Source organism: Eptesicus fuscus, chromosome 19, assembly GCF_027574615.1.
Source record: "Eptesicus fuscus isolate TK198812 chromosome 19, DD_ASM_mEF_20220401, whole genome shotgun sequence".
In the NCBI taxonomy this organism is placed as follows: domain Eukaryota; kingdom Metazoa; phylum Chordata; class Mammalia; order Chiroptera; family Vespertilionidae; genus Eptesicus; species Eptesicus fuscus.
This window is the reverse complement of record NC_072491.1, coordinates 10,989,643-11,013,552: the sequence shown is the minus strand read 5'-3', so window position 1 is coordinate 11,013,552 and position 23,910 is coordinate 10,989,643. Positions and strand designations below refer to the sequence as shown.

The following is a 23,910-nucleotide window of genomic DNA, read 5'->3' as shown; positions in this document are numbered from 1 at the left end:
AATCTGTGAGGTACTTTAAAAAATCTATTGCATTCGAATTGAAACCGAACTCAATTTGTATGTTAACTTAGGAAAGATTGTATTTTATTTTCCAAACAAAGAATAGGACAGTTTTTCATTTGTCATATTGGTTTCTGTCCTTCAATAAGACTACAGTTTTCACATGATCTTGTCTTTCTTGAAAATTTATTTCTAGATATAGTTTTCATTGTGATGTAATCGGAATCCCCCCCCCCCCCAATTTCTTTTTTTAGGTGCTTATTCCAATACAGAAAGCTCTTTAGGTTGTTTTATAAAATATATGCCTTTTATTGATTTCAGAGAGGAAGGGAGAGGGAAAGATAGAAACATCAAGGATGAGAGAGAATCATTAACTGGCTGCCTCCTGCACGCCCCCCACTGGGGATCCAGCCTGCAATCCAGGCAAGCGTCCTGACAGGGAATCAAACCATGACCTCCTGGTTTGTAGATCGATGCTTAACCACTGAGCCTGGCTGGCCTCTTTTGATTTTTTGAGTATCAGCCACTCCAGTGTATTCTCTCCCCGGTGCTGGCAGCGTTTTATCTGGTACACAATCAGGAAAAAAAATTCTTTTTTGTTATACCAGTTTTTAAATGTTCGTGTTAATCTCTCTTGTGGAGGAGACTATTCCATAAAGTGACCACTGCAGGACCTTCGAGATGGATCCTAGGCGGAACCATCAGCCCGAGCCTGACTGTGGGAACCCTCCGCGCTACGCCCACGCTGGTTGCTGGAGCAGGCCTTTGCCCAGATCTCAGCAAGCGTGTCAGGTATTTATTTCCCCTTATCTGGGCTGAGTCAAGCACCAGTACCCTATCTATCGTGCCTATCCTACAGAATTCTTTAGTGTCTGCCATGTGCCTTGTATTCCTTTAATAAACTCCTGATATAATTAATGATGGAGTTGTCAGCCCCTTTCTTTGTTCTTGAGGCCCTGGGAAATCTTCCCAACACACTTCTAAGACAATGCTGGCTAGCAGGTAACCCTGCCTTGATTTGATTTTAATTAGATGGCTTTAGTATTTCACTTATTTTACGTTTAAAGAAAAAAAGCAGGATTCGGAGTGATGACTGGATTTTTAAAAAGTTACTTAGCAGTGGCATGATCGCCTTTTCTGTTTTATTTCTGTGATAAAATGTGAACAGAGTTTTGATACCGGCTGACACTTGCACCTTTTGGTAATTTCCTGGATTTTATTTGCTAACAACAGAAATGCATCCTCCCCTTGTTCCAGTCTAAGGCAGGTTTTCTTCCGTCTTTCATTGTTGCGATCATGTCACTTTTGATAAGAAATGGGACTAGTAGCAACTTTTCCTGGTAATCCCATGTAGATATTTAATTACAGATTTAGAAGAGAAATAAATCACCCATACTTCCCCCATCTAGAGTGACTAACAGCTCTTCCTGTTTTGCCATACCGGCCCCCCACCCCGCCTTGTGGCATTTGTCAGGAAGTCTGCAGCCTCTCAACAAACTTCACGAGGAACCTGCCCCGAAGCCGGGCACTTGCTGCTCTTCTGCCTCGTCATCCTCCTTCCTCATGGAAAGGCTGCCCTGCACTACACAACTCTGGGGTCACAATTCACGTGCATTCATTGTCCCCAAGTAGCACCATTTCCCAAAACGTCAGTCTGACTTGAGGAGGAGCACTAGGGAGGCTGCCCACGAGGAGGCTAGATGTCACTTGGGACCCTTAGCCAGTTCCGGCACCAAGGACGACCTGGGACAAGCTGGGGCATTTGACAGCTATTTTCATCCATGGCTTTCCCTTTTGGATCCTGATACCAAACAACAACAAAAGTCAAGTTCACCCCCAATATCCCACTGGTAATGTTCTATTTCTTAAGCAGAATGGTGGTTTTAGGTGTTCATTTTATTATGCTTTATAATTTATATACAGGATACAGATATTCATTTTAAAGGCTTTGATACAATAAATAAAAAAGGAAAGCACACATATACAAATAAGAATGCCATTATCATGGGGATGACCTTGAATTTGCTTAAGTTTTTCTTCAAATTAGCCTGTTCATAAACCTCAATACTGTAATGATTATTAGTCAACAAACATTTACAATGCACCTCATATACTTGTCTTGATGCTAGGGTTAGAAATTACTCTCTCGTTAAATTTAGAAAGTAGTAATGCCTTATTTTTAACCTTTTGCACTCGGATGTCGAGTGTGACGGTTATTGAATGTATCAATAATTTGAAATATAAAAAATCCAAATAAATAAGTTTGTATGAAAAGAAACTCCAGTTTTTTATTCTACTGTCGCGCTTTGTAAAATCTGGGGTATTTAAAAAATTAAATCCCGAGTAGAATAAAGGAATCGAGAAAAAAGCGAGTGCAAAGGGTTAAAGATTAAATATTTTACACACGTTTCAGTAATTCTATCGTAACTAGTTATAATCTCATACTTGCAGTATACATGTGATAGGCTACTTCTTTCAGCTTTTCTCTGGAATTTAAAGCTTTCATCGAGAGGAAGAAATTTCTCCCAGAATATACTACCTATAAATTATTAGCTGCTACTTGCAGCAGCATCTAAGAGATGTCAAACTTTCCACTCAGTTGGATAAGCTAAAACCTGACTTAAAAATGATGCTTGGGTACAGCCTACCTAGTGCATGTCAACCCTACGACGGAGACAACTAGCTGTGCCTCCGCCGCTTCCTCAGTAATGGGTCCTGAAATGTTCATTTGGCCAATGACAACACAGAATAACGACTATTTTCCATCCCTCTTTGTAGCTAGGAATCAAGTGATCAAGTTTGTGTTGAGAAGCCCATGTGGTGTGAATAATTTGTAAGAGGTGTTGTTAAAGGGGGCAGAGATGCTGATAGGACATTTCCAGCTGCTACAACTCTGCAGCCCTGACAGGAAAGCCACGTGTTGAGCACAGGGCGGGGCAGCAGAGGGACCGTGCATCCCGGACCCTGCGGCGTCACGTAGCGCTGGGCTGCCTTTCCATGCGCGAGAAAGAAACTATCTTATTTAAGTTGTTATTGTTGGGGGACACGGCCACACTAACACATAATGCCAAAGGGGAGTCAACTTCTTAGCCTACACGGTTGACACGATTGGTATAATGCACCTGGTGGAAGTTACGTCTCTTGCTAACGTGAGGTAAGATGGAAGCTGTTTCCCAGTGTCACGAACAGGGACATTCTAAGAGGTGCTTAACTCCAACTATTTGACTGGTAAAGCCTACAAGTGCACCTATGGTTTTAAACAGAAACATCCAGAACATCAAAAAGTAATTGATTTTATACTAGCTTAAGATGCAAAATGACTGAGAAGTCCCTCCCCATAAGAGATCTAGAATGAGCAATTTAAACAAAACAAAAATGGCTTTATTTACAATACTCAATGCATTTTACAAATAACACATTTGCATTCCCTAAGTCTTTTGGAAAGTAATTCCAGTTTGTGCAATGTGTTTACAGGAAAGACTTAAGACATCTATTAGACATCTTAAACCTAATTTCTAAGTTTTGAAAGAACTTATATTAATAGAGGACTGTTTTTAATGAAGAAAAACTAAACTCTGTAGTTAAATATTGCCCTTCAATAATTTTTAACCAAATACAAACTGGATTAGTCTATGAAATAATACCATTAGATCTGAATGTATTATTTTCACTGTCTCTGCCCCCCCCCCCCCCCAACAGAATGCATGCACAAAGTAAACATGGTAAATTACATTGACATTTTATTTGAATACTTTTTGGACTCTCTCAACTGTTTCGCTTAGTCCAGAGTATAGTTAGATGAGGTTTCCGCCTGGGGAAACCCTAAACCACTACTCCCTGGTCCAGAACAGGGAGGAATTTTCAGTGAACAAAGGATTAGGATGATTTTAAAGTAGTTTCTACAGGAGCCTTAATTGCTCCTCAGAACAGGTGCCCTCCAGGCCTGATGAAGACCAAAGGGATCAGTCATCTCCCTACTGACAGTTTGGGGAGCAACTAATCCAAGCCCCAGGGAACAATGGGCTCCTCCTCCCTCCCCCTCCTCCCTGAATCACTACTTGATTTTATGCCCTCCGAGTTGATGATGGGGAACAGTTCCTGTGTTCAGATTCGAGAAACTCCTTTCAAGTCACATAAAGACCTCTGGGACAGGTAAAGAGCAAGCAACAATAATACTGTCATCAGGCAGGAGTTTGCACCTCATGCATGTGAACGAGAATAAACTTACTTTTCCACTTCCACAATTCATTTCTCCTTAAAAGACAGTATCTTTAACACCTGGCATAAATGGTTGACTGGGAGATACTAAACTGGAGAAACAAAGTCCAACACTTGACATAGCCAACAAAATTCTAGGATAAAGAAATGGTGAGGTAGAGTTGAGAGAGTTCAATTAAGTTTTTTGAGCACACATCTTTTGGCACATCCTAAAATTAGACTCCCTACTGAATTCTCCTTTGTCAGACCTTTACAAAGTGCTGGAAACATAGGAATCCTTGGATCTACTTAGGAATCATCTACGTGAAAAGCTAACAGAATAAAGTCATTTGAAGAAATCCATTCCTCGAATGTTAGCATATTTATCCCAATATTGAAGCAAATAAAAACAATGCTATCCATTTGCTGAATTTATTTAAAACAAATCAATTTAGAAATATCATAAACAAAACTTCTGACATGTAAACATACTGCCGTGTTCCTGAAACAGATGTTAACACCCGATAAGAGTTAATAATCGCGTGTTAGGAAAGCTGTCCATTAATAAGGCCAGTCTTCAGCAAAACTAAAACCATTTTGTTTCTTTAGCTTTCCTGGACTGACAATGCAATACTATCAAATCACAATCAAAGAGAATAAAGACAACGCTGGATGGATAGATCAGTACCATTGGTTACAGCTAAACAGTTTCATTCTTGGCGCCACATAAAAACAATTAAGCCAATCACATCAAATAAATCATGGCTTTTTTCTTTATCACAATTCACTAAGTGATGTTAATTATGGTCCTTGTCAAACACGTTTGGTAAAGGCTATTTACAGTGTACATGGCTGAGCATGCACTATTTATAGTTACAAAGATACCTGCCAGTTTATCACAATAGAATTACACAGTGCCTGAAATGGTGAAACAGCTCCCACAGCATTTAAATTAATAGTTTCAAGCAGGAAACATTCCTTATTTGACCATGATTGCAATAATTACAAGAAAATTCTTATAAAAACACGAATCCCCTTCAAGAAATTGATGCATATTCTACGCACTACAGGTTAAGGCAGTAAAAAATGTATTCCTGATAACTGGAGGTCTTGACAATGTCAATTAAAGCTGTCTGACTCTAGGTTTCCATTCTCCATCATATACTCAAAGTTCTGTCCGTAGAACTAGTTTGTGAAAGATTTCATTTTTATAGTCAAAAAGTGTTAGTAATGAAGAGATGACACTGGAAAAAATTGCTAGGGAAAGGAAAAATAAGTTACATTTTGCTTGAAAGTTTTCAAATCATAAACAAGAGCATTATTTGTGAGTCTCATCTTTGAAAGTATAAAACAAAGACATACAGTTTACCATTCTTAATTTAAAATATACTGTACTTTGAACAATTCAAGTAATGTAAGACTATCAAAAATAAGTTCATAAGCCATAAGTGTCAACTGCATTTTCAATGTTTTAATTAAGAACTTTTTAAAAATTGTAAACTAAACCATGACAGTTTAGTTAAATAAATGATAAATGACTTTTTATTTGCACTTGTGATTCCTTTAATACAAATTGCTACCAACAAATATGTAAAGATATGGCAGATTATGCATTTGATCAAAGCACTTTGATTTAAGCATAAAACAGATTCAAATGGTATAAGTTCCGTGCATAAGGTCCGAGAAGTTGCCTACGAATTTGTAGGCAACCCTCTCTCTCTAAATCAGAATCCTTTATTCCTCAGTTGCAGAAGAAATAGGGCACAATCTGTTGTAAACAGGGCACTGTTGTAAAACCAGGATAATATTCTTGAATTAAGAACGTTCTCATTAAATTGAAAAGACTTTCCCAAGTGTCTTCCAGCAATGTAGTTTATATATTCTGCTGACCTCTTAATTTCATAAATTAACTTTCCTTTGATTCCATTTTTATGGTGGTTGTGTTCACAGTTTTGTCTTAAAAATTGGTTTAAATTTATATAAAACTCTGTACATGTTCACAAATTATTGCATAAACAGCATAATCTTCAAGACAGTGTCTGCAAACACATGTCCTATTCAGGAAAAGAAAATTCACGTTTCCCGCCTGGCTTTTTTCTTCTTTTTTATTTGTTTTGGAGATTCCCAGCTAGTTTCAGACTTGGCTGAAAGAGAAATTAAAACAAAAATAATAATAATAATAAAAAAAATACAAAAAAACAGGAGAGAGAAAAGTTAGAAGGATAATAAATATTATGTTTCAAAAATATAAAAGTAGCACCAATGAAAACATGCTTTGAAATCCACTAAGAATGCCTTAGATTTTATGTTTAAGTTTTCAAGTTCTAGTTACATGTTTTAGGTTATTCTATGTCTGCCTTCCTCTTTTCTTTCAACTCCAATGTATTATTTGGTTTAACCATATGGATGGCATTTTAAGAGTTCTGACCTAGAAAAATGATGAACAATCTGCTGTTTCAAGAACATGTGCACCCTCTGCCCTGGCGGGGGTAGCTCAGTTGGTTGGGCATCGTCCTGTGCACCGAAAGGTTGCTGGTTTGACTCCCAGTCAGGGCACATGCCCAGGTTTCAGGCTTGATCCCCAGTAGGGGCTATGCAGGAGGCAGTCAATGATATTCCTCTCACACATCGATCATTGATGTTTCTCTTTTCCTCTCCCTTTCCCTTGAAAAAAATCAACTAAAAACTACCATCAGAAGTCTAAATACCTTAGGCTTCTAAGATAGTAACACTTATAAACAGTACCGAGAGCACACAAAAGAACCAAAAACGAGATGACTTACTTTGTGAAGGAGGCACACTATTTTGCTTAGCATTTGACTTGGATTTATCTGACTCTTGTAGCATCGGTGGCACTTGGGAAGAGCTCTTGTCAGAATCACTTTTTGATAAAATAACAGATGGCTCGGTAGAAACAGCAGGTGGAAGAGTCTTGATAGGCTATTTTGGAATACAATTATTTTAAATTTTTTGTATGAAATTCCAAATAAACTGAAATATCATAATAATAAGAGGCCGGTTAGCAGCAACTAAATACAAAAATGGTTTCTAGAAGCACAACTCATACCTGCCCTCTAGTGACAAAACTGAATATATCTTTACCTATAAATACAGGTTGAGATAAAAAATGAAGATTTAAAATTACAAGATGTTTATTGAATCTCAAATAGGAGTAAATAATTTTCATTAACTTTTAAATTGCATGATTTTATATTTGTTAGCAATTCAATGGTTCTGTCCACTACCCACCAACTCAACTCAAAACCTTTTCATGTGAAAGACAAAAAGAAAACCGCTAATTTTAGAACTTCAGAACTACCAGTAGGCAATACCCCCCATTTTTTCCTTCTCAAGAGATAGGAGTATCTCAAATAGCAGCAGCAATAGCTTCAGTTTCCTACCTAAGGAAAAACATGACCTCAAGCAAAAGCCGACTATGGCTATTAGTTCTGCCAATTAAAGCAACTTAAACTCAGGTCCAAATCTTCCAAGTTTTATCCAGTTTGGTGGTGATATCATAATGCCTAGGGCCTAGACTCTTGAGCTTTGCTTCTCCTCTTCAACCTATGAGCAGAAAGGAGTTAAACTGATTTGCCTCCCTGAAGTCAATGAACTGTCAAAACCAGGTAATAATAGAATCTCCAATATTTAGAGTTCCCTGAGGCTTCAACAGATGAGTAAGAGATCATCTCACCCTTTAGCTTTACCTGTGATTGTTATTTTGAATACTAGAGGCCTGGTGCATGAAATTCATGCACTGGGGTTGGGGTGGGGGTGTGTGTGTGTGTGTGTGTGTGTGTGTGTGTGTGTGTGTGTCCCTCAGCCTGGCCTGCACCCTCTCCAATCCGGGATCTCTCTCGCAATCCAGGACCGCTGGCTCCTAACCACTCACCTGCCTGCCTGATCGCCCCTAACTGCCTTTGCCTGCCTGCCTGATCACCCCTAACCCCTCTGCCTGCCTACCTGCCTGCCTGCCTGCCCCTAACCACCTCTGCCTGCCTGCCTGCCTGCCCCTAACCACCTCTGCCTGCTGGCCTGATCGCCCCTAACTGCTTCCCTGCTGGCCTGATTGCTCCTAACTGCTCCACTGCATGCCTGATCACCCCTAACTGCTTCTGCCTCAGCCTCTGCGGCTTTGTCCAGAATAACGTCCGGAAGGTTGTTTAGTCTAATTAGCATATTACTCTTTTATTAGTATAGATAGAAACCAGGGTAAGTAATGTTTCTCCTGCCCTTTGTGCTTTCAGGCTTCTTAGTTCAAGAAAGCACCAAGGAAAAGGAAACAAAAGGAGGGAGCTGTGTGTGCCCAGATAACTGCTGGGGTTCTTCCTATTTCAGGGATCTGAAGCAGCATTATGGTTTCATTCAACTTTCTTAAGGTTCCCTGTATTTATTTCATACCGAACTTATTGTTTTACTACTTATTTTTAATCTCCTTTCCTCCTCTGTTCTCTCACTTATCTACATTAATATTCTTTACAAGATGGCTTCTGAAAATAATTTAAGCAAAACATCAGAATGTCAAATGACCCTTTGTAGTCCTATTAAACCTACAAATGTGTTGAGATTGCATCCTTTTATCTCAAAGTACTCTCAGGAAAATAAAAGCACCCAATCCAAATAGGAAGAATGGTTACAATGTGTTTTAGGACAAGACGGTTATGAATTCTCTCTCTTAGTGGTAATCCCGGTTCTTGTCTAAAGCTGTTTTGTTAAGCAAGTAAGCTCCACAAAGGCAGAGATTAGCTTTTGTTTCCTTTGTTCTCGGATATATCCCCAGAATCTAAAACAGTGTGTGGCATATGGTACCCAATATATTTTTTTTAATGAGTAAATAAATGAACCATTCAACTCTAGTAGAATTTAATATATTTCAACATGATGTAATTCACCTAAATATAAATCAGTCTGTGTCAGTGATCTAGACCTTCTGTAACATGGTGCCTTCTGACACATCAAAAATTTCCACAAAAGGCACATGTTTTAAGAACCTGCTACCAAATTTAATAAATGCTCCGTTTTGAGAGGTTGGACCATAATCATACTATGTGCATGCTTTGGGAAAAATGCAACCAGTCACATTTTCTCTAAGCTATATATTGATCCCTGCGTGCCTAGACAGTTAATAGGAGAAAATACAGACTAGCAGATCTGATTTTGCCATTGATAGCTATGCGACTTTGGACAAGTTTGTTCAACTTCTCTAACCTCATTTACATAATGGTCCTATCTTTCTTTTTTTTGGTGAGGAATAAATTATTCTGAGTATTTTAAATACCTAGTACAATACTTCAATAAAATATTAATTATAATATAATTCTCAAGTCATCAAAATTTTACTTTTTAAGTATCAAAAAATCACCTGGCTATTTTTGACGAGTGTTTCTGCTGGATCACTAGTGCTTATGGTTTTCGAAGAAAAAGCTTTTTCCTGTTTTGGACGGACTTTAGAGGTATTCACTGGAAGCTCTTCTCTAATCTCTTTTTCTAATTCTTCTGGGTCCTAGAGAGAAAAGTAGTCTATTAGATGATATAAATTACCCATTTTTACTATTTAAAATCTATTTGGTTTGTTGTACTAATGTCCAGAAGATATTCCAAAAAATAACTTTAGTTCGGGACTTGTTCAAACAGCTTAAAAGAGCATATAAGAAACAATTATTCAAAAGTTTAAGTTGAGCAAGTAGCTTTGAAAGTATGTATGTTACGATTTGCAATCTGTACAAAGTTAGTGAGAAGACATCAGTTTGTTCTATGCTAAGCTGAACTCAACAGTAAAAAACCGACCAACCAGATACCATAAACTAAATAGAATTTTACTGAAAAAAGAACAAATTTAAAAATGTATTAATTTATAGGTAGGATCATGTGCTATATACTTCACACAGAACTTCATGGACACCTCATTTAAACAATGAAGAAACTAAAATTTGAAGAAAAGTCTGACTCTAAAGCTTTTATATACTTACTACAGGCGCATCGGTGGAGTCCCTCAGCCTGAGCTGCACCTTCTCGCAATCTGGGACCCCTTGGGGGATGTCCGAGAGCCGGTTTCAGCCCGATCCCTGGAGGTCAGGCTGAGGGACCCCACCTGTGCACGAATCCGTGCACCGGGCCTCTAGTATGCATATAAGATCTTTGGTTAATCTCTTCCCCCCTCCACCTCCCCCTGTCCCTCTGAGATTCATCAGTCTGTTCCATGTTTCCATGCCTGTGTGTTGAGCACCTGCCCCCTGGTGGTCAGTGCATGTCATAGCTATCAGTTGAACAGTTGCTTAGGCATACACACACACACACACACACACACACACACACACACACTATATTTTATTTATTTTTATTTTCTTAAAAAAATATATTTTATTTATTTTTTACAGAGAGGAAGGGAGAGGGATAGAGAGTTAGAAACATCGATGAGAGAGAACCATCGATCAGCTGCCTCCTGCACATCCCCTACTGGGGATGTGCCTGCAACCAAGGTACATGCCCTTGACCAGAATCGAACCCGGGACTTCAGTCCGCAGGCCGACGCTCTATCCACTGAGCCAAACCGGTTTCGGCACATTCACTATATTTTAAATACACACACACACACACACACACACACACATACGCACACACACGCACACATTTATTTCAGAGAGGAAGGGAGAGGGAGAGAGAAACATCAATGATGACAGAATCATTGATCGGCTGCCTCCTACACGCCCTCCTCACTAGAGATTGAGCCTGCAACCTGGGCAAGTGCCTGACCTAGAATCAAACCATGACCTCCTGGTTCATAGGTTGATGCTCAACCACTGAGCCATGCTGGCCAGGCTTCACTGTATTTAAAAAAAACAGATCAAACTTAAAAAAAAAAGGAATATCATCAAAATACCAAAGGAACTTTCACAATGACCTTTTCCAGTAAGTTGAAATTTACAGAATACATTAATCTCTCAAAATTTCCTTTAAAAGGAATTCACCTAATCTACAAGCCCAGGAAGGCCATAATCAACACAGAAATCCAGAAAAAGTTGGCTAAATGGATTTCAGGTGGTATTGCTAACAAAGGATAGCTGTCAGTAACATTTCTCAAACAATTATTTAGCATAGTTGTAAATAAGAAATAAGATTTTCATATATTGTAATGTAATGGTGATATGCTGCTTTCAAAAATAAATCCAGCCCTCACCGGTTTGGCTCAGTGTGATAAGAGCGTCGGCCTGCCCAGGCATGTACTGGGTTCAATTCCAGTCAAGGGCATGTACCTTGGTTGCAGGTTCCTCCCCTACCCGGGCCCTGGTCAGGGCACATGCAGAAGGCAACCAATCGATGTGTTTCTCTTACATCGATGTTTCTCTCTGTCTTTTCCCCTTCCTTCCACTCTCTCTAAAAATCAATGGAAAAGTATCCTCAGGTGAGGATTAAAATAAAAATTAAAAAAATCCATGTAGCCCATGTGGCTCAGTGGTTGAGCATCAACCCTTGAACCAAGGTTACCGGTACCATTCCTGGTTAGGGTACATGCCTGGGTTGTTTCTCTCTCTCTCTCTCTCCCTCTCTCTTCCTCTCTAACATCAATAAATATATTTAAAAAAAAATAAACCCATATATATTTCCAGTAATATAGCATGTCTAAAATTAAAATATCTTTGTTTTCATCTATATCAGTGGTTCCCAACCTTTTTTTGGCCATGCCCCACCTAAACATTCCAAAAATCCTGATGCCCCCCTGTGACATACAATTCTATTATTCAAAAAGTGAACTCCTATTCAAGTGGCAGAAGCCTAAAAGGCCATTAACTTGGTCTAAACAAGCTTCCAAAGAACATGGCATCCATGAAAGAGGAAAATAAAAGAACGAAAGGACAGTTGAAGTACTGAGGAAGAAATCCCTAAGAAATTGTTTTTTAAAAAAAAGATGTGATATGAAAAAATAACAAAGTTCAAAACCGTATGATAAAGAACTGAAATGCATAAATATCACAATATATATTTATATACTGTATTTGAGGCCCCTAGAACAATAAGAAATGTAAAAAATTCACTGTTAATAACTCATTCTCAAATTGCCCCCCGCCCCGCCCCCGTGGGGAGTGTGCCCCACATTGGGAACCACTGATCTACAATATAATCTAAAACATTTTCCCCAGATAGGAAAGACCAAAGAAAAGAAAAGGAAAACGGAGGAGCAACAGAAAGTTAGAATTTCTGTAGGTGTGAAATACTGTATGAACCTCCTTTTCCATTTCAGCACAAAAATGCATCTGGACTAATTTAGAATTTTATTTATTTACTTTTGGGTTTACAACTTGGATTTTTTTTTTTTTTAAGCAACAAAGGTTTTTCTTTTTCTTTTCTTTTTTTAGCAGTATGATGTATAAAATCTTTAGAACATTTAGGGAATTTTCAAATAAATTTGATGTGTCTTTTATCTCTACATAGTCTTAGCATTCTCTTTTCACATTTCTGCAGTAGGTGCTTACTGAATGAAGCTTGTTGTTTTGATATTCTACCTGTGCAGGAGAGTTATCGTCACCTTGCTTCTTCTTTTTCTTCTTTTTCTTTTTAGATTTCCCGGTTGAAAGAGCACCCTCTCCTTTTTCTTTATCATCATCTGAAACCTAATTTTAAAAGCAAAAGTGTTAAAAGTGAACCAATTGATTTAGTTCTCATTATTCTAAAAATATTTTGAAATAATTTCATTTATTAGGTTTAGTCTTTATTTAAATACTAAATAAGAATTAGTAACAAGCAATAAAACTGATCTAAAATTACATCTTAAATAACGTACATGGAACTTCATTCTCCTATTGTCTATGACTGACCACTTTTTCCTTACATCTTTCCTTACTTACTATAAGAGCTGTGAAAATCTTGGTTTTTAAAAATTCATTAGGTAGGTAATTTTGTTTTATTTAAGAGTTTAAATGTAGAACTATTTGTATTAAAATTGAATTTGACCCTGTAAAGAGGATGGCAAACTACAGAGTGGGAGAAAATATTTGCAAACCATATATCCACCAAGGACTTGTACCTGGATTATATAAAGAACACTACAAATTCAATAGTAAAAAAACCCAAGCAGTCTAAATAGAAAATGTGCAAAGATCTGAACAGACATTTCATGAAAGAAGACAGATAGATGGCAAAAAAGCACATGGAAAGATGTGCAATATTATTAGCCATTAGGAAAATGCAGACTAAAAATTTAACATGAGTTATCACCACATACCTATCAGAATGGTTAAAATAAAAAACAGTGGTCCTGGCCAGGTAGCTCAATTGGTTAGAGCATCATCCCAATATGGCAAAGTTGCTGATTTGATACCTGGCCAGGACTCATACAAGAAGCAGCCAATGCATGCATAAATAAGTGGAACAACAAATTGATGTTTCTCTCTCTTTCTCTAAAATCAATTACAAAAAATTAAAGAAAAAAAAAATAGTGACAACAACCAAGTGCTTGCAAGGATGCAGAGAAATTAGATCGCTCATGCATTCCCAGTGGAAATATAAAGTGATACGGCCACTCTGGAAAACAAGCAGTTTCTTAAAATATTAAATATGAACCTACTACCCAGGGATTGTACTCCTAGGCATTTATTCCAGAGAAATGAAAACTTGTATTTGCATAAAAACTAGTACATGAATGTATACAGCAGCTTTATTCATAGCAGCCCCCAAATGGAAACAACCCAAATGTCCTTTACAAGGAGAATGATTAAATATAGGCATACCTCAGATATAATGCAGGTGCGGTTCCCGACCACCAATATTAAGCAAGTATTGCAATAAAGTGAGTTGTAATCTTTTTCTGGTGGAGGGTCTTGCCTTCAATTTGTAAATAAATGAAACATTTGTGAAGTGCAATAAAGCGAAGTGCAATAAAATGAGGTATGCCTGTAAACGGAGTAGAGCATGGACTACTACTCAAAAGTAAAAAGAAGCAACTAATGATACATACAACAATTTGGAAGAATCTTTAGAGTAGTGGTTGTCAACTGGTGGTCCGTGAGGTCCAGAAGGTTGGCGACCGCTGCTTTAGAGATTATGCTCAGTGAAAAAACAGTACCAAAAGGTTATCCTATATAATAAAAGCCTAATATGCAAATTGTCCGTTCGACCAGGGGGTGGGGCCAGATGGCCAACCATGGGAAGGGAGGTCCCGACCAGCAGCCAGCAGCCGCTAGGGACCCTACCTGTGCACGAATTTTGTGCACTGGGCCTCTAGTATACTATATAATTCTTTACATAGAACATTCTTGAAATGACAAAATTATAGAGATAATGAACAGTTTACTTCCTGGTTGGCTAGGGATTTAAAAAGGGGGTGGAGATAGGAAGGAAGAGAAGATGGTATGAAAAAGAGCAACCTGAGGGATCCTTGAAGTGACAGAAATGTTCTGTATCTTGACTACATCAGTGCCAACACCTGGTTGTGATACTGTCCTATAGTTTCCAAAATATTACCAATGAGGGACACTGGGTAAAGGGTACAGGGGATCGCTCTGAATTATTTCTTACAAGTAAATGTGACTTTCTAATCATCTCAAAATAAAAGGCTTAATTAAAAAATTAAATCTGAGAAAGTCACTGAAAATAACATTCTGCATAATAAAAACAGTGAATTAGTATTATTAGTACTGATGATCTCTCTTCACACATCACATATAGTAGTTGAATTTTCTATAGAAAAGTGTCTTTTGTTTATTTTGCACAGGTAACAGCCAAGATCCCTAGACTATTCTTAGAGAAAGAGATGATATGGATACCTGCTATTTCTCTGTTCAGCACCATAGTCATTAGGATGATTTTAGAGGTCTCATGAATCACCAAATAGTTTACAAAATTATTATCAGAGAGAAAAACAAAACAAAACAAAACGCTGTACCACTTAGCTTTAGCTAACTGTAACTCAGCCATAAAAGAAAGGTAGTTCTGCATGGCAAAACACTATTTTTGTTCATGGGAAAAAGGAGGACATCAACTCCATACCGTCTTTTAACTCAAATATTCTGAAAAACTGAAAATTCCTTTTATCCCCTTTCTCAATCCCATTCCCACATTACTCCCTAGAGGTAACCATTATCATGAACTTCTTTTATATCCATCTAATCAATTTTTCTATAAATTTATGTGTCTCCCCACACAAAATGTGCACAAATGGTATCATTATTGTTATCTTTATGAAACTTGCTCATCATCATATGTATCGTTTTAAAAATATATTTTTAGATATTTTATATATACATGTGTATATATATATGAGGTTTTAGTAATATTGATATAATTTAGCTTTAATTCATTTTAAAACTCTGTCTAATATGCCATTGTACAAACAGATCACATTTTATTTATCCATCCCCCAACTAATAGGCATTTAGGTGGCTTCCCATTTTTGCTTAGAAATGTAAAGATGATCTCTGAATCTACTCAGATAAAGAACTGCTATGATATGTGACAGTCTTCACTCTATTCAGTGTTTCCACTGTTAAATTCTGATGAACAGGCATGGGAAGTTCCAGTTAAGAGAAACAGACTTTTACTTGTACATTCACTAAACATTCAATAAGTATCAGAATGATTACTGTGTGCTAAGATACTATATACTAAGAAGCTTTTTAAAAAACGTAGTATTTTTTTTTTTGAGCAGTTTTAGGTTCACAGCAAAACTGAGCAGAAGGTAAAGATTTCCATATACTCCCTGCCCTCACACACACACACACACACAGACTCTCCCCATCCCCCATTATCAACATTCCTTCAAAGTGGCACATTTGTAACAATCTACAGTGACGCACCACTATCACTCAAAGTCCATAGCCAACATCAGGGCTCCCTCTTGGTGCTGCACATTCTATGGGTTTGGACAAATGTATAGTGACATGGATCCACCATTCTAGTATCATACAGAGCAGTTTCATTGCCCGAAGTACCCTCTGTGCTCTGCCCATTTGTCCCCTTTTCCTCCAGCTCTTGGCAACTGTAGCAAGCTTTTGTAGTACCAATCTAAAATTCGTTATCCCCCCTGCCCCCGCCCCAGACTTTGATTTTACTGGTAACTGTCCCCTCTACATTTATTTACACCCTTAGTAGTAAATCTCATTAAGGACCTCTCCGTTTCTCTGGTCCCTGAAGATGAGAGGTACTACATATCCAATTAAAGGCTAACCCACAATCCACTTGTGCCTAAGGTTCCCCGAACTCTATTGCTAGGATCTTATTCTATTAGTAAAATCACTCAAATATATTTAATTTTACTTAAGATTCTTTGCCTCTTTGCCTACAGATATGTTAAAGCAGGAGTAGGCAAACTACAAATTTAGCCCAATGCCAGTTTTTGTAAATAAAGTTCACTTCTGTATTGCCTATGGCTACTTTTGCACTATTGTGTGGCTCTTTATTAAAAAATCTGGCGATCCTGCATTAAAATCTCTTCTATAGCCCGGCTAGAGTGGTTCAGTGGTTGAGTACTGACCTATGAACCAAAAGGTCATGGTTCAATTCTTGGTCAGGGCACATGCCCAGGTTTTGGGCTCAGTCCCCAGTGTGGGGTGTGTAAGAGGCAGCTGATCAACGATTTTCTCTTTTTTTAAAAAAAATATTTTATTGATTTTTTACAGAGGAAGGGAGAGGGATAGAGAGTTAGAAACATCGATAAGAGAGAAACACCGATCAGCTGCCTCCCGCACACTCCCCACTGGGTATGTGCCTACAACCAAAGTACATGCCCCTGACCGGAATCGAACCTGGGACCCTTGAGTCTGCAGGCCAACACTCTATCCACTGAGCCAAACCGGCCAGGGCTGATTCTCTCTCCCTCTCCCTTCCTCTCTAAAAAAAAAAGAACTGAACTGATAGCTCAAGGTGTGGATTGGTTCAATTATGTGAATCTTACAGTTATCATAAATGATGACAGGGCTAGAGGTGGAGAGGAAAATTATTTTATATATATATCTTTTTAAAAATATATTTTTAGATATTTTATATATACATGTGTGTATATATATATTTTATCTTTCACTTATTTATTCCTTTTTCTGAATGCCAAGCATGTTGCTTGAGCTACAGAAACAAGATCTTCATGGACCCTTTCTTTAAGGAATGTAGCCTAGAAGGGGGAAGACAGACATGTAAATAATTGATCCTGTTACTAGCTGGTTCCACAGCTGTGTACTATTTTACCTCTCCACTAAGCATGTTACTTAATTTCCCTGCCTTGGTGCCTTTTTCATGATGTTCTCAGTCTTGTCTGTTGCTATGAAGCCTTCCTTAATCCTATACTGGACACCAATTTACTTTTTACTAAAACACATTAAGAGTTGGTAGGTTATTTTAATAATTCTGATAAGTAGACAGGAAGTGTTGTTTGTTTTCCTATCAATGTCTAACAGTGCTTTCCATATAAAGCCCTCCATAATTTGTGGGGCAAAAAACAACAGTGATATGGAGAAGATAATTGAAGTAAATACGATCATAATGTCTCCCTGAAGCAATCTGGATATACTTATAATAATACAGACTGTATCCCCTAATAATTCTAATATAGTTGGGTGTAAAGAAATAAACATACCCGCCAATCCCTTTACTCACTTTTTGATCATCAGGAATTGGCTCCTGGGACTTTAGAAGTGATGCTCTTTCTTCATCTACCCAATTCCCCCACTCTTCTGCTGGTGCATTCCAATCAGAGCTGGGATCAGCAGAAGACAGACCATCTAAAATTTAACATTGTGAATTAGGTATCTATCAATTCTGCCAAAAACTAAAATCCCTTATGTAACACTAAGCTGTAATTTTAACTATAATTTCTTCTCCCAAGCACATTTTAAAAGCTAGAAAAAACCCCCAGTAACAGGATGGTAAAAAAACACACCTTTGCCCAACTTCTACTGGGCACATCATCTGGCTATTTAAGTGGAATTTCTAAGGAACTCCAGAAAACTTATGAATTAACTATTTAATTCTACTCTTCTTACCTCCTTTGTTATCAGTGTCCTGAATTTGCTGTTTAGGTCTAACCTAGTAAAATCTGGTCATTTCTTTGTCCTGATTATTACAACATTTTTGTAGTTGATTATATTTCTAGAATACAGAATTAGTCAATCTTTAAACAGTAGTACCAAAATTATACTCCCTACCTGTCATTTTCCCCTATACTCCCTCCCCACCTTATGAGCTTTTCAAGATTAGGTTCTTCTTTAAATTCACTAAGTCATTACAGAATACTTAACCTCTTCTTTTCCCCTCCTCTTTTAGTAATTGTACCTTTATTCCAAAATATGGGTCACTTTTTGGGCTTCTATCACCCTACTGTCATGAATAACATTTTACTCTAGACTTCAAAATTCCTTCCTTTCACCCTAGGAGGCACTGGCTTATTCTAAAAGGGAAAAACATTCTTTGGCTTTACCTTGATTAAGCAACTAATTCTCAAAGTTAATCCTTCCTTCCTCTTCCAGGATATCCTACAGGTTTGCATATATACTTTTGTAACAACAACTTGTAGTCAGATTTCATTTACACTGGTTTAAGATAACAAAGGTTAGACTTTATTTCTAAATAGTCAATGAGTTTAGAATTCTAATATAGTACTGCTTTATTGAAAAAATCCACTCTTTCCCCACTAATACCAAATGCTGCTTTCATTAAACACTAAATTCTTTCATATACATTTCAGTCTGTTATTAGAATTTTTATTCTATTCCACTGATCTATTCCTGGGATAGTGCCATCTATAATAATAAAAGCGTAATATGATAATTAGATGGCCGAAGTGCAGAACGACCTTCCGGATGAAGCCGGGGCTGCGAGGGCTGAGCCCCTTTGCACGAATTTCATGCATCGGGCCTCTAATATACATAATATAACTGTGCAATATATTTTAGTATCCAGGAAAACAAATCTGTCAGCATTACTCTCATTTTCTTTCTATTCTTATTTTTCCATGTAACAGTGTTTTTGTTTAAAGGGGAGGTATTATGACACATCTTCATGAAGGCTTTAAAATCTGTATTATGAAAGAATATAGTGCTTTCCATATAAAAAATCTCACAGGAAAAAAATCATAGACATAACTGTCTGTACAGTATGATCCCAAATTTACAGGAGGAAGATTTACAAGAAAATAATATATAACAGATATATCTTAACAGTGGAATTACAGGAATTTCATCTTATTAAGCACTTACTATGTACTAGAACTTGAGCTAGGTAGGTACCAGAGATACAAAGATCAGTATGACATAATCCCGCCCACCCCCATGACGCTCAGTCTATCTACTCAGGGATGGAGATAAGTAAATACAACAGCAGAGTGATAAGATTCTGTCACACAGGGTGTAGAGAGGGAGAAGAGGGGCTAAACCAGGAGAGGATGAGGAGAGACTAAAAATGAAAGCAAGAGAGAGTCTAATGGAGGTAAAACATGTAACAAGTGATTACAAGTGTGAAACGTGTTATAAAAAAGGAAGTCCCTTCTTATATTTTGAAATTTATTAACATAACTTGGGCCATTGTTACATAGCATTAACAGAGAGGGTAAGAAGGACCTTTTACAGCCCTGACCAGGCAGCTCAGTTGGTTAGAGTGTCGTTCATACACCAAAAGTTTGCAGGTGTAGGGCAAATAGCTAGGTTGTGGATTCCATCCCTGATTGGGGCAAATATGGGAGACAGCCGACCTATCTGTCTCTCCCCCTTGGGTGAGGATTTAAAAAAAAAAACCAAAAATAAAAAAAGTATCTTATAGTCAAACTAGAGGCCTGGTGCATGCATTCATGCACGGGTGGGGTTCCTTGGCCTGGTGGTGATCGGGGCTGTCTCGCCCAGTCCCACTCGGGGCAGATCAGGGCCAGCCAGCCTGGGGGAGGGACCACAGGAGGTTGGCTGTGGGAGTGCACGGACCACTGGGGGCAGCTCCTGCATCGAGTGTCTGCCCCTTGGTGGTCAGTGCGCATTATAGCAACTGGTTGACTGGTCGTTCGGTCTACTGGTCATAATGGTCACTTAGGCTTTTATATATATAAATAGATAGATGGTTCTACATATCTACATGGGAATATTGCTCTAACAATAACTATGTCATTTTTGTTAAATTTCTTAACTGTAATGAACTACATACTAACTTCATAGGACTGCTGAGAGGATTATATGAGATACATGTAAAGAAGTTCATAATAATGCAGTTAAGTGGTCAATAAATGGTAGCTATTGTTTTTACAACAGAAAGCCAGTTTTCAAGCTATAAGGCATATACAATTAAGAATTTACTTTTCGCCCTAGCTAGTTTGGCTCAGTGGATAGAGTGTTGGCCTGTGGACTGAAGGGTCCCGAGTTTGATTCCAGTCAAGGGCACATGCCCGGGTTGTGGGCTAGATCCCCAGTAGGGGGTGTGCAGGAGGCAGCAAATCAATGATTCTCTTTCATCGTTGTTTCTGTCTCTCTCTCCCTCTCCCTTCCTCTCTGAAATTAGTAACAATATATTTAATAAAAAGTAATTTACTTTTTGTCCAGCCAGTGGTTGAGTGTTGACCTATGAACCAGGAGGTCACAGTTCGATTCCCGGTTAGGGCACATGCCCAGATTGTTGCCTCAATTCCATGTGGGGCATGCAAGAGGCAGCCAATTAATGATTCTCATCATTGATGTTTCTGTCTCTCTTTCCCTCTTTGAAATCAATAAAAATATATTTAAAGAAAAAAGATTTTTCATAATCCTGATAAATCTCTCAATAAGACATACTTGGTATGTCTCAATGTAGAAATCATTTTTACAAGTATAAAAGGTCTAGTAGATGTCTAGAACCATTTGCTCATTTTACTCCAAGCATTCATTAACAATACTACTGTTAGGAGATTTGAATACCAAAGCTGTCATTGGTTTTGCTTAAACATGACAAGTGAGAAACCCAGATTTGGAAAATTACTATCTATAAGCCAGATCTCTAAGTTCTCTTACCAGAAAATTTATTTTCTTTTAAGAAAACAAGTTTAGGCAAGTGAATGGGAAATATACTAACATATAAACTATTCTCTTAATAAATATGGTATGTGGGTGTGGGGGATTAAAATCTAGTGAAGTACTTAGTGAAAATATATTTTTTAGCCCAGCTGGTGTGGCTCAGTAGTTGTGTCGACCTATGAACCAGGCGGTCATGCTTCGATTCTTGGTCAGGGCACATCCCCGGTTGCGGGCTTGACCCCCAGTGTAGGGCTTGCAAGAGGCAGCCAAACAATGATTCTCACTCATCATTGATGTTTTTATCCCTCTCTCCCTCTCCCTTCCTCTCTGAAATCAATAAAAATATATTTTTAAAAATTATATATTTTAAAGGCTTAAATCGCCATAAAGTTTGGAGAGTAACTGTACTATGGTTTAACTTCCATTAAGAACATTAACAGAAGCATAATTTCTATAGGCTTCCCAAAACTTTATTGGTGCCCAGCTGGTGTGGTTCAGTGGTTGAACATTGACCCATAAACTAGGAGGTCACGGTTCGATTCCTGTTTAGGGTACATGCCAGGGTTTCAGGCTCAATCCCCAGTGGGGGGCTTTCAGGAGATGACCAATCCATGATTCTCTCTCATCACTGATGTTTCTATCTCTCTCTCCCCCTTCCTCTCTCTCTCTCTCTCTCTCTCTAATAGCAATAAAAACATATTAAAAAAAAACTTTATTGCCCTGACCGGTTTGGCTCAGTGGATAGAGCATTGGCCTTCAGACTCAAGGGTCCCAGGTTCGATTCCAGTCAAGGACATGTACGTTGGTTGCAGGCACATACCCAGTGGGGAGTGTGCGGGAGGCAGCTGATCAATGTTTCTCTCTCGTCGATGTTCCTAACTCTTTATCCCTCTCCCTTCCTCTCTCTCTAATAGCAATAAAGACATATTAAAAAAAAAAACTTTATTGGTGATGTTTATTGATCTCAGGTTTTTTTAAAATTAACTAGGTCAAATGAAACTATTTTAAAACAACAGATCAATAATCTAAACCTAAACACTGTCACGAGGAGACTTCTCAACACTTAATTCTTAAGACTCATGGGCCTAATCTGCTAACTTCTTAGACATAGTTTCCTTAAAACTACATAGTATAGCTTCATTCATAATATTGGTCGCTCCATCTATCTATAATAATAAAAGCGTAATATGCTAATTAGACTGGACATCCTTCCGGATGACCTCCTGAACAAAGCTGGGGCTGCGAGGAAAGCCTGGGTCCTGGGTGCCTGCTGGCGGCTGGAGGGAAGCCGGAGTCCTGGGTGCCAGAGGGAAGCTGGTGCCGGCAGCCAGGGGAAGGAAGGCCTACTCTTGCATGAATTTTGTGTATCAGGCCTCTAGTTTATAAATAATTTCCTATTTTTCAAAATTCCCCAATTAGTTTTCCATCATCTTTTCTTTTTTTTTTTGTTTGTTAATCCTCACCAGAGAATATTTTTTCCATTGATTTTTAGGGAGGGAGGGAAAAGAAGGAAGGGAGGGAGGGAGAGAGAAAATATCCATGTAAGAGAGACCCATTGATTGGTTGCCTCCTGCTACCAAGGTCTGGGATCAAACCTGCAACCCAAGTATGTGCTCCTGACCGGGAATCAAACCTGTGACCCTTCAGTCTGAGGGCCAACACTCTAACCACTGAACAATACTGACCAGGGATACCAATATCTTTTCAAAGAACCGTACTAGCTGTCTTCAAAATGGTAAGCAATGTGTCTCTCCATTTAACGTGCTTGTGGAGTTAAACATCTCATAGCTAATCTCTACTTTATCTCAGCAAGAAAATGGCTGTTAGCTGTTTCTTACCAGAATTTAATTCATTAACTTTAATAAAACACAACAATTACATTAGGAAGACATTCTTCAGTTTTTAAACACACCATACTAATTAATTAACCCCGAAGAACAGACTAATTTTGCCCCTAGAAGACATCAACAACAGCACAGAAGCACATACTCAAAATTTACTAGAATATTAGAACACAGGGCAGTGTTCTAAGTGTATTATAATGTTCTAATATGTATTATATTATTTAAGCCTCTCAACAACTCTGCCGGGGGAGGGAGGAAGGGGGGGAGAACTACTATTTTTACAGATGATGAAACTGAGACATAGAGCCATGTCTTAGGGCAAAGACAAAGATTTAAGCCCACATAGTCCTCAAGGCTCATGGTCTTAACCCCTTCATTATGCTGTGCCAACAAAAACAAAGTTCTATTCAAAATCTCACTTTTTATAGGGGTTATGATGATGATTTTAAAAAATATATATATTTTGTTGATTTTTTACAGAGAGGAAGGAAGAGGGATAGAGAGTTAGAAACATAGATCAGCTGCCTCCTGCACACCCCCTACTGGGGATGTGCCCGCAACCAAGGTACATGCCCTTGACTGGAATCGAACCTGGGACCCTTTAGTCCACAGGCCGATGCTCTATCCGCTGAGCCAAACCAGTTAGGGCGATGATGTTTTTTTATGGCCAAGATAACTGATAGATTAACATCTACCCTTAAAATATAAGATGCTATACTGTAGCATCTTAACCTTATATTCAAGTCCCTGGGTAGAATCAATGCCTTTTTGTCAGATAATGTTGTCTATGCCTCAAATCAGACAGTCAATATATATAGATTTAATTGATTTTTAGAGAGAGAGGAAGGGAGAGGGGTAGAGATAGAAACATTGTGGACTGGCTGCCTCCTGCATGCCCCCTACTGGGGATCAAGCCCGAA

General features: G+C 38.2%; 1 protein-coding gene across 4 annotated transcripts in view; it reads right to left on the bottom strand.

Moving 5' to 3' along the window:
* Positions 1–1,875: 1,875 nt before the first annotated feature.
* MTDH (metadherin) overlaps positions 1,876–23,910 on the bottom strand; it is a 58,431-nt gene continuing 36,396 nt past the window's right edge. For all 4 annotated transcript variants that reach the window (XM_028156047.2, XM_008148519.3, XM_028156054.2 and 1 more), the window contains 5 exons: positions 17,779–17,903; positions 12,699–12,806; positions 9,560–9,700; positions 6,981–7,137; positions 1,876–6,341 (listed from right to left, as the gene is read on the bottom strand). In XM_028156047.2, coding sequence (XP_028011848.1) covers positions 6,271–6,341; positions 6,981–7,137; positions 9,560–9,700; positions 12,699–12,806; positions 17,779–17,903 — 602 coding nt within the window. In that variant the 3' untranslated portion in view covers positions 1,876–6,270. The remainder of the gene's footprint in view (positions 6,342–6,980; positions 7,138–9,559; positions 9,701–12,698; positions 12,807–17,778; positions 17,904–23,910) is intronic.